The sequence below is a fragment of the Paramisgurnus dabryanus genome, chromosome 3 (assembly GCF_030506205.2).
Source record: "Paramisgurnus dabryanus chromosome 3, PD_genome_1.1, whole genome shotgun sequence".
NCBI classification, from domain to species: Eukaryota; Metazoa; Chordata; class Actinopteri; order Cypriniformes; family Cobitidae; genus Paramisgurnus; species Paramisgurnus dabryanus.
Window position 1 is genome coordinate 45,778,521 of NC_133339.1, and position 16,020 is coordinate 45,794,540.

General features: G+C 39.4%; 1 protein-coding gene across 2 annotated transcripts in view; it reads left to right on the forward strand.

The window, feature by feature from the left end:
• Positions 1-16,020, forward strand: part of LOC135744848 (scavenger receptor cysteine-rich domain-containing protein DMBT1-like) — a 31,444-nt gene that overhangs the window by 1,614 nt on the left and 13,810 nt on the right. For both annotated transcript variants that reach the window (XM_065263223.2, XM_065263224.2), the window contains exon 3: positions 2,935-3,246. In XM_065263223.2, coding sequence (XP_065119295.1) covers positions 2,935-3,246 — 312 coding nt within the window. The remainder of the gene's footprint in view (positions 1-2,934; positions 3,247-16,020) is intronic.

Genomic DNA, 16,020 nt, shown 5'->3' on the forward strand with positions numbered 1-16,020 from the left:
CCGGAACCTATGCCCAAAACTAAAGTTCGATTCAGTTCGATTTGCGAACCGGCTCGACCGGTTACTTCCTGAGAACCGGCTCAAAAGAACGATTCGTTCAAGAACCTAACATCACTACTTGGCATACTAGAAACTTTTAGGCAGGTGTGCTGAGACAAGTTGGAGCTAAACTCTGCAGGACACCGGCCCTCCAGGACCGAAGTTGCCAATCCCTGATCTACTTTAATACTTAGATTTTAGTTTATTCAATTCATTAAAGCTGCAATAAGTAATCTTTTCATGTAAAATTCACAAACTAAAATCAGATTACTTTATACTGTGTGTGTGTGTGTGTGTGTGTGCTGCGGATGGTGGGGAGTTTGTAGCGTGCTCATAACTGTTGCCCCATAGGGGGAAGTAATGCATTACATGTAATGGCATTACATAATCAGAATGCAAAAAAATGGTATCTGTAATCTATTACAGTTATGTAAAAAAAAAACAGATTACAGGTACATTTTGTAAATGTTCCAGTGACAACTTTTGTAATTTTTTTCTTAAAGAGTGTACCGTATTTTCCGGACAATAAGTCGCATCAATCAAAAATTCGTTTTGTAGAGGAAAAAATATACATACGTTGCAATTGATTACAGTTGCATTTATTTAGAAAATGATTTCACAAAATCCAAGCCGAGGAACAGACATTTAATCTGGAAAGGCAAGTTATTCAACTAAACAATAGCACACAGAACAGCAGGCTGAATAGATGTCTGTACATTAACGTAACATTATCAGTTATTTACTCGATAGCAAACTGAACATACCTGGAAGGCTGAATAGACTAAATGAACCAAACATGCCAACGAGCATCAAGTTCACGGGCTCGTCACTCCGCATCACTGAATCCATTGAATTACATAAATACAGGAGCAGCATATAGCGGACTCTCACGGATGTAGACGGTAATGTTGTCTCTTGACTTGAAAATAATTCATACTAACTTACAAGTCACGCCTGAGTAAGTCGCAGGACCAGCCAAACTATGAAAAAATGTTTGACTTATAGTCCGGAAAATACGGTATTCACTTTTTAAATCTGGCGGTTCCATAGCTTCTGTGGCCTCATGGTATAAAATAGTTTCCATCCAATGCATCTCTTCAGAAGCAGTAGATCATCTGTGTACAACCCCAAAACAGAAAAAGTTGGGACACTGTAGAAATTGTGAGTAAAAAAGGAATGGAATAATTTACAAATCTCATAAACTTATATTTTATTCACAGTAGAATATAGATAACATATCAAATGTTGAAAGTAAGATATTTTGAAATGTCATGCCAAATATTGGCTCATTTTGGATTTCATGAGAGCTACACATTCCAAAAAAAGTTGGGACAGGTAGCAATAAGAGGCCAGAAAATTTAAATGTACATATAAGGAACAGCTTAAGGACCAATTTGCAACTTATTAGGTCAATTGGCAACATGATTGGGTATAAAAAAGCCTGTCAGAGTGGCAGTGTCTGTCAGAAGTCAAGATGGGCAGAAAATCACCAATTCCCCCAATGCTGCAGCGAAAAATAGTTTTCTGAGTTTCTCAGAGAAAAATTGCAAAGAGATTGAAGTTATCATCATCTACAGTGCATAATATCATCCAAAGATTCAGAGAATCTGGAACAATCTCTGTGCGTAAGGGTCAAGGCTGGAAAACCATACTGGATACCTGTGATCTTCGGGCCCTTAGACGGCACTGCATCACATACAGGAATGCTACTGTAATGGAAATCATAACATGGGCTCTGGAATACTTCCAGAAAACATTTTCAGTGAACACAATCCACCGTGTCATTCGCTGTTGCCAGCTAAAACTCTGTAGGTCAAAAAAGAAGCCATATCTAAACATGATCAAGAGGCGCAGGCATTTTCTCTGGGCATGGATCATTTAAAATGGACTGTGGCAAAGTGAAAAACTGTTCTGTGGTCCAACGATTTAAAATTTGAAGTTCTTTTTGGAAAACTGGGACACCATTTCACCCGGACTAAAGAGGACAATGACAACCCATGTTGTTATTAGCGCTCATTTCAGAAACCTGCATCTCTGATGGTTTGGGGTTGCATGAGTGTGTGTGGCACGGGCAGCTTACACATCTGGAAAGGCATCATCAATGCTGAAAGGTTTATCCAAGTTCTAGATACATATGATCCCATTCAGACGTCGTCTCTTTCAGGGAAGACCTTGCATTTTCCAACATGACAATGCCAGACCACATACTGCATCAATTATAATGTCAAGACTGCGTAGAAGAAGGATCTGACTACTGAAATGTCCAGCCTGCAGTCCACATCTGTCACCCACAGAAAACATTTGGCGCATCATAAAGAGGAAGATGCAACAAAGAAGACCTAAGACAGTTGAGCAACTAGAAGTCTGTATTAGACAAGAATGGGACAACATTCCCATTCCTAAACATTGGTCCTCCTCCAGCTGTTCCTTTATATGTACATTTAAATTTTCTGGCCTCTTATTGCTACCTGTCCCAACTTTTTTTGGAATGTGTAGCTCTCATGAAATCTAAAATGAGCCAATATTTGGCATGACATTTCAAAATGTATCACTTTCAACATTTGATTTGTTATCTATATTCTATTGTGAATAAAATATAAGTTTATGAGATTTGTAAATTATTCCATTCCTTTTTTACTCACAATTTCTACAGTGTCCCAACTTTTTCTGTTTTGGGGTTGTACTTCTTGCCTAATGTTTTTTACATTTTACAGGTTTCAGACATACAATTTTTTACACATACTGATCTGACCTACTACACACACACTCTAAAAAATGATGCTAAACTAGCGGGGAAATATCGCATTCATAATCACTTGCAAGGTACCAAGCACGATAGCACAATGTAAGAGTTTGACATGGATTGAATTATAATGAAGTTTTCTTGTCTTTTAGGAGCTGATGTTCGACTGGTCAATGGTAGTAATCCTTGCTCTGGTAGAGTTGAGGTCTTTCACAATGGTAGTTGGGGAACTGTGTGCGATGACTCTTGGGACATTAATGATGCTGCTGTGGTGTGCAGACAAGTGGGCTGTGGAAAAGCTCTTAGTCCAAACAGTGATGCTTTTTTTGGCCAGGGGAGTGACCCAATCTGGCTGGATGAAGTTGAATGCTCCGGAAATGAGAGCAGCCTTATAGAGTGCAAACACAATGGACTAGGATCACATAACTGTAGACACAGTGAAGATGCTGGTGTTATATGCTCAGGTATGACAATATTCATCCATTTAATCCCCAAATTTTCTAAAAACAATGTTAATTTTCTTCATATATCGTTTAAAGGGACACTTCACCCATTTGCATAAAGCTTTGTATAGTTAGAACCCCAGTCATGTTTTTGAATGGTCATGCATAATTTTCTCAGTTGCCGCTGAGACAGGAGAAATACAGATTTCAGTGTTGCACTTCCTTCTTTCAATGATGTAAAAATCATCATATTGCATCATTGAAATAAGGAAGTCCAATATCTTTGTTAAGGGAGTGAGACTACAAACACGTCTTTTCTCGGTCAAATAGGCACCAAATTCTATGTTACATTTCGACTACAAATATGACACACTTTCAATAAAGATGAATGTTTCTACGGGTGAAATGCTCCTTTAATTGCTGATCAGATTCTTAGTTAAACCCAATAAAATAACAAACAATTCTATGTTTTTGGTGATCATTTCACTATCAGGTTCAAACATTTTGATTTTGAGCACCAAATAACAAAGACGACCCTCAAGTACACAAACTTAACAATGCAACTATTATAATATTTAATTTTTATACAATAATTATGCATTAATACCACAGGGGGAACTCCAGGATAGTAAACTGTTCTAAATTAAATTATGTTGTAGAACTCTGTTCATCTACTACAGACCTCGACCCCCCTCCCAGAATGTTTTAGATGTCGTCTCATATAAAACACCTGATTCAACTCATCAACCTCCTTCCGGAATTTTTGAAATAAGGAGCTAAATGCTAAACGCCATCTATCAAACATGAGATGATCCTACACATCCATCAAATTCAAAACCATTTATTCCCAGCCTCAGGCCATTCAGAAATACTGGTTTGTTGGCAAAATTTAGTAAGAGGCTGATAAAAATGCTTATTTGCAAGAAAACATGTCAGATGCACTAGAGCAGTGGTTCTCAAAGTGGGGGTCGCGACCCCTCGGAGGGTCGCGGAATCATTTCGAGGGGTCGCGGGACAGTTTGAAAAATAAATTAAATATTTTCTGATAATAATGTGTTTTTAATATTATTCATACACGTAACAAATAAATATGTTGTGCTTTTAAAAAAACAGAACAATTAGTTTTATATAATACTAAGTAATATTTCGCGACCATGACATCACAATGCGGCGACTTGCTTGACAGTTATCACCACACAGCACGCAGCTGCACGTGCAAATCACAACCGCAGAAATGGATAAATTTGTAATTCGCACATCAAAAAATGCTGAGAAAATTGTGGACAGTCTGCCTGAGGAATCTGAACCATGTTCATCAACTAAACATAAAACCAAAGCCTCTTCTGGACAAAGTAGAAAACGTCGGAAATATCAAGAGGATTTCATAAAGTATGGATTTACTTATTCTACCGTCAACGACGTACAACATCCTCAGTGTGTAATCTGTTCGGAAGTGCTCGCCAGTGAAAGTATGAAGCCGGCAAAAATGCAGAGACATCTGGAGACAAAGCATCCTACTTGTGTTGAAAAGCCTTTAGACTTTTTCCGTCGAAAGGAGAAGGAATTACAGTGTCAAAAGCGCATAATTGCACAACAAACCAAAGTTACTGCGAATGCTCTGGAGGCATCTTATGAGGTTGCGTACTTAATAGCGCAGACTAAAAAACCACACACAATCGGGGAAACACTTATAAAGCCTGCTGCTGTGGCTATGTGTCGGGCCATGCATGGTGAGAAAATAGCAAGTGAGCTTATGACTGTCCCGTTGTCGAATGACACAGTAGCTCGCCGCATACATGATATGGCAAAAGACATTAAGAGTCAATTGATTGACAGAACATGTGGGAAAAAGTATGCACTACAAATCGATGAATCAACCGATGTGTCTAATTCTGCTCAGTTGCTGGCATTCATCAGATACACATTTGACAAAAAACTCCACGAGGATATGCTCTTCTGCTCCGCGATGGAGGGGACTTGTACAGGCAGTGACATTTTCACCAAGCTGGACACCAATTTAAGAGAGATGGGACTTTCATGGGATAATTGTGTTGCTGTTTGTACCGATGGTGCAGGTGCAATGGTAGGTAAAAACAAAGGACTTAAGGCAAAAGTTTTAGAAGTGGCTCCTCATGTTAAGTTTACACACTGCATCATACATCGTGAGTCTCTTGCGAGTAAAGCACTTGATTCTGAGCTTCACAGTGTTCTTAATTGTGCAATCAAAATTGTTAATCACATAAAATCTCGTCCTGTGAGCAGCAGACTGCTAGCCACTCTTTGCAATGAGATGGGCTCCCAACACGAAGCATTGCTTTTTCATACAGAAGTGCGATGGTTATCGCGAGGAAAGGCACTCGGTCGGCTTTATGAACTGCGTGAGGAAGCATACTCACTGCTGAAAGAATCAAAACCAGAACTTGCCCACCACCTGAAAGATCCAGACTGGTTGTTAAAACTTGCGTATTTGGCCTGTATATTCGAAAGACTCAATATGCTTAATCTGTCATTACAAGGGCCAAACACAAACATCCTGACAATGAATGACAAAGTTGATGCATTTATGAAAAAACTGGAAAGATGGGCTGAACGAGTTGAACAAGGTAATGTGGACATGTTTCCTGAGCTGGAGGAACATCTGGAGGAGAGCGGACTGAGTCTTAGCAACGTAAAAGTACACGTCACTAGTCATCTCCGCAGCCTTCTGGAACAATTCCATAAATACTTTCCACAAAACACACAACCAGAACTGTATGACTGGATACGGCAACCATTTTCTGAATCGCCGCGTCATCTCCCCTCAAATCTGGAAGACGCTTTGCTGGAGCTGTCCAGTGATCGAACTTTAAAAACTTTATTTTCCAATTCCACACTGCCAGAATTTTGGATTGCAGTATCAGAGGAATACAGAGAGTTATCTGGTGTGGCAATGGATGTACTGCTTCCATTTGGATCTACATATTTGTGTGAACAGACTTTTTCGGCCGTTACATACATGAAAAATAAATACCGATCACTTCTTAATGTGGAAGATGATCTGCGAATAGCCGTATCAACTATAAAGCCACAGATTAAACTTTTGTGCTCCCAAAAACAAGTACACCCATCCCATTAAAGGGTAAGCATATAATTCATTGGATAATAAATAGTTAAAATGTTGTGACGTGCTTAAAACGTAAGAGTAGTTGCTTGTGTGCAGCTAATGAAGCTCAAAATAAAAAAATAAAAAAAACAACAAGCTGTTTTGTTTATTGTTTGTGTGTGCTGTGGTAGTGGGGGTCGCAAGTTTATGTTGATCTAACTTTAGGGGTCGCTGTCTTAAAAGTTTGAGAACCACTGCACTAGAGGGGTTTGCTTCTGAGTATCCCCCTAATTAACACACTAAAGCTGCTGAGTTGAATCAGATGTTTTAAATAAGGAGACATCTAAAACATTTTGGGTGGGCCAAGGTCTGGAGTTGAGAAACACTGCTGTAGATTGTCTTGGTTACGTATGTAACCCTTGTTCCCTGAAGGAAAGAAACAGAGACGTCACATTGTGACCGACAAATTGGGAAAGCGCTTCATGGGACCACTCTTTGAGAAACAACTAAAAAGCCAATGAACTTGGCATGCAGGTATTTGCATCTGCTAGCGCCGCCCGCAAGTATTTAATGAGCAACAGGTTCAATACCAAATCAGCTATTTTTGCTGAGAAAGCCAAGCATCGGTGCCCGGCCGGTATCAGCAGTGGAACAGCAAACTGTGGCGACGGGACGTGACGTCTCCATTCGCTTCCTTCAGGCAGCAAGGGTTACATACGTAACAGCAGTGTTTCTCAACTCCAGACCTTGGCATACATAACCAAGACGTTCCCTTTCAGTTGGTCACTACGACGTCACATCGTGACCGATGAATTGGGAATTTCCACCAAAAGCGCCACTAAAGCTGACCCTTCCAGTGCCTGTGTAAATCTTCCACCCTCCACATAAGGGGCGGAACCTGGACTACCTGTGGAAGGCCGGTCACTACAAGTTCCTTAACCCACGGTAGTGATTTAGGCAAACTGGGAAGTTCCTAGCGAAACTAGGAACGCTGAGAAAGCAACCCCCTAAAGAGGTTATTACTGGGTGGCATATAAATATGGAACAATCGATAGGTTCCCCATATGGAAGTCTTTGAACAGTCACATGGTTTGACATCTGCTACTGGCTCGATATAGAATCTAGTAAACGTGTTAGGTGTCACCCAGCCAGCAGCTTTACAGATGTCTGTCAGCGAGGAACCACAAGCTAATGCCCAAGATGATGCCACACTCCTCGTAGAGTGAGCACTCAAATTAAAGGGGCAAGGGATGCCCTGCATTTGATAAGCAAGGGCGATGGAGTCCACAATCCAATTGGACATCCTCAGCTTGGTGACAGACAAAGCTGAGCTTTGAGTTCGGTCCACAAACAGTCGCAGTGCACGTACAAGACATAACAACGCCATGGCTGGGTCTGCCTCCTCCAAAGGCAGCTCTTGCAGGCTCACCACCTGATCTCTGAAAGGGGTGGTGCCTTGGACATGTAGTTGGACCTGGGTCTCAGTGTTACGCTGGATTCAGTAGGCCCGAACTGAAGGCACGAATCGTCGACCGAAAATGCATGGAAGTCCCCTATCCTCTTAACAGAGGCCAATGCAAGGAGAGTCAAAGTTTTCATCGTTATAAACTTGACATTTACAGACTGCAGAGGCTCAAAGGGAGCGTCCTGTAAGGCTTTCAGCACCAGGCAGAGGTGTCAAGTAACGAAGTACAAATACTTCGTTACCTTACTTAAGTAGCTATTTTGGGTATCTATACTTTACTGGAGTAATTATTTTTCAGACGACTTTTTACTTCTACTCCTTACATTTTCACGCAATTATCTGTACTTTCTACTCCTTACATTTTAAAAATCGCCTCGTTACTTCTATTATTTCGGCTTGTTTGCTTTTTTCATTCCGGCTTGTCATCGTTAAAAAAACCTATCTTGATAAATTGCATCATCCAGATAAATGCGATTGTGGTTGGATGAGAAGTATAAACATACACAATTCCGACACCTTATTGGTTTGTACGCAATCCCCGCCCCCAGCTGACTGCAGATGATCAAAAGTTTGTTCGATGCTGCTGCACAGAGAAACATAAAAGAACCGCGAGAGCGATTAGAAAGCATGCGGAGCAGTTTGCTCTCGCGATGCTTTGATATCATCCGCCATCTGTTTGAACAGTAACAGAACGCGGCATTCTGTCTTCAAATGGAAAAGTACGAAATAAAACTCGCGCATCACTTTCAGGTCAGTTCACATTCACAAGCCTGTGTAAATGTATAGCTGGCTGCTGACACCAACTCATCTAGTGATGGGAGAAACAAAGCTTTTCGAATCTTCGAATCAATTGAACCAATTGCTTCGAAAATTGATTCAGTTTTTCGAAGCAGTTCGAAACCCACACACGCTGGCGACCCCTGCTGGTCAAAATAGTGTATAAGCAGATGTGTCCAAACATTTTACACTTTTTTTTACAAAATAATAGCAAGATTTTTATTAAAATATGTTTAAAAAAATTATTTAACTTAATTAAGACATAGTTAAAAGTGTATTATGTGTTTTTAGCTTTATTTAGGGCAAACAAATGAATAAAACTTACTACCCTTTTAATTATGCACATTTTTGTCATTAAATCGGTCTATAAACAAAAAGTAGACAACATGGCAGTGTTATTAGTCAGAAGGATGAATGTTTTATGAACTTTCATAATAAAACTGACCCGAGTTCACCTAAACCTATTAGACACTGGTCATGTGATCAACTCCCCCTAGTGGTGAACCATCAGATTTTCGAAACGTTTCGAAACAGTTATGACGTCATGAAGCCTCGTTTGCTAAAATCACGTGACTTGGGCCAATTTGAAACAAGCTCCGAACCACTGATTCGAAACAAAAGATTCGTAAATGTTTCGAAGCCTCACGAAGCAGTGCTTCGAAAACGACCATCACTAAACTCATCTGTGTGATTTAAATAGTGTAACAATACCAATTTATATCATATAACTTCAGTTGTTCAACTTAAATGACATTGTGCTGCGTTGCGTTTTGAAGCATGGCAAAGATATCTATGCTAAAGACATCTGTTGTTTTGTATATGCTTATAACTACCCTAAATTTTATTTGCATTAACAAAACCTACTTAGCTGAATGCTTGAGTGTTAAATCAATCAAACACATAACCATACATACCAACTTTTGCTTTTGTTAATAGACATCAGCTGTTTCCTTAAACCTGACTTTTTGAATTTACTTACAAGAAAGACATTTAGTAATTCTCCTTAATTGCTTGGATTTATACTGACTAAAGTAAAGTATACTAAAGTCTGTTAGCTACACAAGTACAGATACAGGAATATAGGCTATAATATATATTAGCATATTTGTATAATTGTAGTTTGTGTTGCTGTCAAAATAAAATTTTAAATGAAAACAATAATAGCATATTTCTATTCTCACACATACTATTGTTGTGTGAGATTTTGTTGTTTTTTAACTAAAGAGGGCACCACTGTAGAAGTTTTGCCAGCAGCGGCCCTGCTCTGAAGTTTGACTTTTTGCACCATTACAATATTTATAGGCAAGTAGTCATCATATCTTCCTCTCTAGGGAACACATGTTAATGCTCAGTAGTACACATATGTGGTTCTTTAATGCAGTGGTTATCAAACCTTTTTTTGCGGCCTCCCTTGTGTACAGTGGATTCCTTCACGACCCCCCAAAGAAAATGTATGACATAAACATTCTAAAACTTACAATTTGAATTAAACAAAACATATTAAATTATACAATGTATTGCTTTTGTTTAGTAGCCTTATTTTTTAAGGTTTAATTACACAGAATTTATAATAAAGTAATGTATTTCATAAAATATTATAAAACTGGGGCCCCTGGCACCATCTCGTGGCCCCCAGTTTGAGAACCACTGCTTTAATGTATTTGTTCGCATTGTATTGAAATGCGTTCATTTTTAATGGGCATGTACCGTATGTGGTTGAAACAGATAGTCTAGTGCAGGGGTAGGCAACATGGAGTGCCGATGTCCTGCAGTGTTTAGCTCCAGGTCTAAACAAGCAGACCTGAACAAACTAATAAAGGTCTATAAAGTCACCTGAAACTACAGGTAGCCAAGGTTTTATAAGGGTTGGAGCTAAAATCTGCAGGACATCGGCACTCCAGGACTGATGTTGCCTACCCCTGGCCCTAGTGCATCCCAAATTGTTTAACATTAACATTTTTAATATAACACTATAGTTATTATGGCCTTTAGAAACATGTTTTAGAGGAGATAGGGTAGTGCACAAAAGGCCCCTGTGGTGCGGCCTACACTGTAAAAAATTACTCTGGAGGGTGTTAAATTTAACCCATGAAAATTAGTTATAATTTAATTAAGTATATAAGCTAGCAAGTAAAATAAAAAATAATGGGTATATTCTACCTTCACTATCCAATTTTTAACAGTAATAACTGCAATACTAAAAAAATAAGTAACATATACCCCAAAATATTGGCCTTAGCACCGCAAAGTGCGCATGAATCAACATCCAGGCGGGACTCGAGTCACCATTTTTTCATATCATATCGGCGGGAGAACTGCGGTTTGTTGACAGGTAAGTTTTTATTTAACTTGTTGATATCATCATGAATGGAAATGTTAAGTTGGTTAACTGTAAAATCTACCAGAAGTTTAGTCATTTGCGTGCTTCTCTGTCTCTGTTGTTGACAGATTGATAGGTTAGAATATGTCAGTCAGGTTAGCTTTGAATGAAACATCGCCCAGTTCTTGCACCTGCGAATACGAATAAATATCCATATTTATGATTAAAATATTAACTTCCATTATTATTATTTACATGTCTGAATCTCGTGAACAGCGGAGCTGCTCAATATGAGTGGTTGAACTTGAGCAAGCCACGTGACGAGAGAGAGCAGCGGACGGTTGATGTACGATACAGACGGGAGGGCGTCGAGCAGACAAACAAACAACGGTAAAGCTGTCGATGCTAGATAATTACTGTAAAAGTTTTCTTGCATTTATCTGTTAATATATTGAGTTTTGTTTTAGAAGGGATCCATTTATGAAGCCATTTTATTATTATTATTATTATTATTATTATTATTATCATTTACGGATATATACTTAACGTTGCCTTTCGCTTTTTAATGTCTGTTCAAAAAAGTATTTCGGAGTTCATATGTTATATATGAGACTTGTATATGAAGTTGAATCACTTAAAATTGAATGTAAGTACTTCTTGTTAGTGTTCAATGTTTTATGCACGTGTACTGTGAGTTATAGCATAATATGAAGTTGTATTTTTGCACTTAATAAGTTTTAAATGAAGTTGAAATGTTTGTTTGTATCGATATAGCATGCTAGTCTACTGAGGTAAATGAGATCAGTTTTTCCTCTCATATTATTGTCTTCTTTAATTTTCTAATGATAACGTGAAGAACAGTATTTAGGAATCTTGCTTTTAATGGTTTTTTAACATCTCATGAAGCCTTGGTTTATTTTGTTTTATGAAATAATATGTTCAAGAAGCTTTATGTAAAACTATGATATGTTGTATTTCACTTGAAATGTATTGGGGTTATTATACGTCCAATAATTAGTTTTAAATGTTTACAGAATGTTATTTGGTCAATAAAGCAAGCAATTTATGCAATCTTGTGCATGACTATTTTCTTATTCAACCCTCTCTGAATAAGTAATATGTAATGTTTCTTAATGGCTTATCATTATTAATAATAATTTAATAGATCTGTGCCTTAATACCAATAGGGTTAATGTTATTCATTTTTTTATAAGTAATTAGTTATGAAAAAATAGGTAGACCTTACCTAATTTTTTTTACTTTATCATAGTAATTAAATTTAGGTACTTTTTAATCAAATATATAGGATATAATTTACTCAAACAAAGTGAGTGCAAATTGTTACAACAATTTTTTTGAGTAAATTCTATAGGTTGTTTTTTACAGTGTAGGCTTTTTTCCGTAATGATGATTTTTTTCCTTACATTACTTTTACTTGTATACTTTAAGTAGTTTTGAAACCAGTACTTTTTCACTTTTACTTGAGTAAAAAGCTTGAGTTGATACTTCAACTTCTACAAAAGTCTTTTTAAACCCTAGTATCTATACTTCTACTTGAGTAATGAATATGAATACTTTTGACACCACTGGCACCAGGGACAGGTCCCAAGAAGGAATAGAGGGAGGGCGCGGAGGATTTAGTCTCCATGCACCTCTTAAAAACCTAATAACCAGGTCGTGCTAACCCACTGAACTACCGTTTATCAGAGCCTGGTATACAGATATCGCAGTAATGTCTACTTTTAAATGGTGGAGAGGGACAGCCAGAGCCAAACCTCCATGTTTTTAGAGAATTATTGATGTATTTTGGTATGTTTACCTCTGTAGGCTGATCGTGCCTTTTCAACAAATCAGAAAATCTGTTGAGTTGTTTGTTATAGTTTATCTGACAGCTATTTAGGTTTATTTTTTTTCATAATTTTAAATTTGTTCTACATTTCTTAAAGAATATATTTGGCAGTAGACCTTGTTTTCTAAGTATTAATGTAACAGATTATTGGGCTTTTCAGAAAACAGGTGTCAATGTTATAATTAGAAAGTATTCTGATGAGTGTCACAGTAATGTACATGTGGCAAAAATGTACAGCTGTAAGATAATCCAACGTGTTTTAGTTAACACTTTTATAGCTACATTTAAGCAGAGACAGTGAATGTTTTTTTATGAACACAATTACAGGGCCCCCTCACAAATTGCTTTGGGCCCCCAGAAGTCCAGGATCGGCTCTGGGGACAGCCTTTTCTTCAACCGATGCTGAAGATATAAAAGCACGACGCTGACAGGGCATTCTCTGGGGTTTTCTCATTGAGAAGTACACCAATCGACAAACTGGTTCCATTTTAGCGTGTAAGCATCTCCCGTTAGTTCTGGTAAACAATTCCTGGTAGTCCAGTAAGGCACAACCAGTAAAATGCTCTCTTCGACCTCCCTGACTTTGCACAGTGTCTGTGCAAGAAGGCTCACTGGGGGAAAACGCATATTTGTGTAGACCCCGTGGACAGCTGTGTGCCAGTGCATCCACACTGAGTGTTCCCTCAGTTAATGAATAAAACGGGACAATGGATTGTCTCTGTAGAAGCAAACAGATCTATCCGTGTTCTGCCGAAAGGTTTCCAATGTTCCAAACTGAACTGATTGGAGTTGCCACTCGCCGGACGCACAGCTCATGAGAGCGTGTCTGCTACTGTATTGAGCGACCCAGGTATGTGAATGGCACAAATGGGACTCCAGCCGAGGAGATGACGGGCGAGTTGCGACAGGTGACGAGAGTGCAAACCACCGTGGCGATTGATATACGCCATTGTATTGATACAGTCATAGTGTTGTCGGTGTGAACTAACACAGTTTGCTTCAGAGCTTGTTGCTGAAATGGATGAGAGCAAGATACAGCCCACAACTTGAGGCAATTTATATGCCAGTGCAGCTGAGGTTCCGTTCAGATTCGCCAGTTGGACAACAATCTTCACACGCAGTGTGAATTTGGGGGGTCCCCTGAAGAACCAAATTGCATAGCCGAGACAGATTGTGCGTAAGAGCCAACGCGACGGGCTGGGAAGCTGTTTCCAATTCCCCAGGTAACAAACAAGAGGAATTAACGGCATGACCGGTGTACCCACGGCGAGCACAGTGGAGGTGATCGCCAGTGTGTGCTTCATGGTCACACCGACAGAAGTGTCGTGTAATCTAACACTCACCCGGGTCCACAGATGAGAGGGTCAACAGGTGAGACTCCATTGTGACGGTCCCAAGCCACTCGACGCATCTGCTGGCAATAGAGGAAAGGGAGGATGGTGGGTTATGAGTCCGGTCGTAGCTCTAATTTACTCTGAAGAGCTGGAGATGGAAGGAGAATTCGCTCTTTTTTGTGGTTGTGGGAACAGGAAATAACTGAAACCAAGGATCCCCCACCTGGTTCTCCTCTGGGGGGCAGTGGTGCCTTCACAATCTCCCGAAGAGAGATCCCCTCTATCTTCAGGTCGCCCGCCGGTTCCTGTACGCTGACAGGCTGAGGCACAGACGAAGCGAAAGGGGCAGCTGGGTGGCCTCAGTCTGCTTTTGGGCGGCCGAGAACTGTTGGACACCGAAAAGGCCAGTCTGGGAAATCTTAGCATTCAGGAGACCATTCTTCAACACAGCCAGTGGTGGCGCTCCAGGTCCACCAGGGTGGACATCGCACATCCAAAGGCTTGTGTGGTGACCTTGGTCACACAGTGTGCCAGGTCAGTAGCCGCACGGAGGTCTGAAAAGACCGGCGAGTCATGAGCTCCCTCATGCAGGTCCCTCAGAGCCTTAGCCTGATAATCTTGCAGCAATGCCATTGAATGCAGGGCAGAACCCGCCTCACCACAAGCCCGGTAAGCAGACCCCATCAGGTTCCAGGAGGGAAATCACTCTTTGTGCTATGCTGAGTTGATGAGGCACAAAGATGCAACGCACTCACTCCAACTCAAGTTTAAAACTGAGAAAGCAAAGAGGTGGAAAACCGCGACCCTCCACTGCAGTCCTGTTTGTCCGACCAACTTCAGGCAAGCAGTGAACTTCAGAGCACGAGAGAGCCTCTCAATAGCAAATGATCTGCTGGCTTTCAAAGCGAAAAAGCTGATTTGGTATTGCACCTGCTGCTCATTAAATACCCGTGTGGCGGGGTGGAGCTGGCAGATGCAAATACCTGCATGCCAAGTTCATTGGCGTTAAAGTAGTTTCTCGAAGTAGATTGATCCCGCGAAGCGCATTCCCAATTCATTGGTCACGACATAATGTCGTAGTGACCGACTGGAAGGGAACATTACAGTATTTACACTTGGTTAGTTTCATAAAAAATGTTTAAAAGCAACCCGCTATTAAAAACTTGAATTGTTGAGAATAAAAAAATTTCCAACAGTATAAATATATAAAAATGAAATTTTATAAGCATAATATAAATTTTCAACTAGTGATGCACCGATGTATCGGCCGCCAATATTTATCGGACGATTTTTGATGAATTTGAAACCATCGGCATATCGGCAATAGCACGAGAAAGGCTGATACCGATTGTTTATTAATTAACTGCATAAAGAAATCCATTATATGTAAAAAAAATTTGTTAATGTTGTTAATAAAATAAATGCTGAATAGCAAAAACCACCTTTGAAGGTTGTCATGCTGTCTTATTATATTTGTTTTAGCTTAATTTGTGTCTCTCTTATTATGTTGGTCAGTTGAATGTTAATTAGATCCAATCCATGTTCAGTAAAAATAATTTGATGCAGAAATAAACTAGCTAATAGACCAACTGTATAGTATTGTATACAAGTGTTTAATATTGGTATCGGCATCGGTATTGGCCAGAAGTTGTCTGTTTAAATTGCTATCGGTATCGGCCCAAAAAAATCCTATCGGTGCATCCCTATTTTCAACATAATGCAACAGTATTAGAATTCTTACTGAAGTACAGTAACAAGTGTTACTTTTGTCCCAACAGGAACTCCTGACATTTAAACCCAATTTATTTTTATTTTGAAAAACTCTGAGAAGTAAATTTTTTAGGATGAGTTACAGCACTAAGTAACATGTAGATTGATCAGTACTGTAACACATGAAACGAGAAACACAACGGACTTTAGGGATTTACTTATCATGGACCATAAAATGTTCGTCCAATCACTGCATTT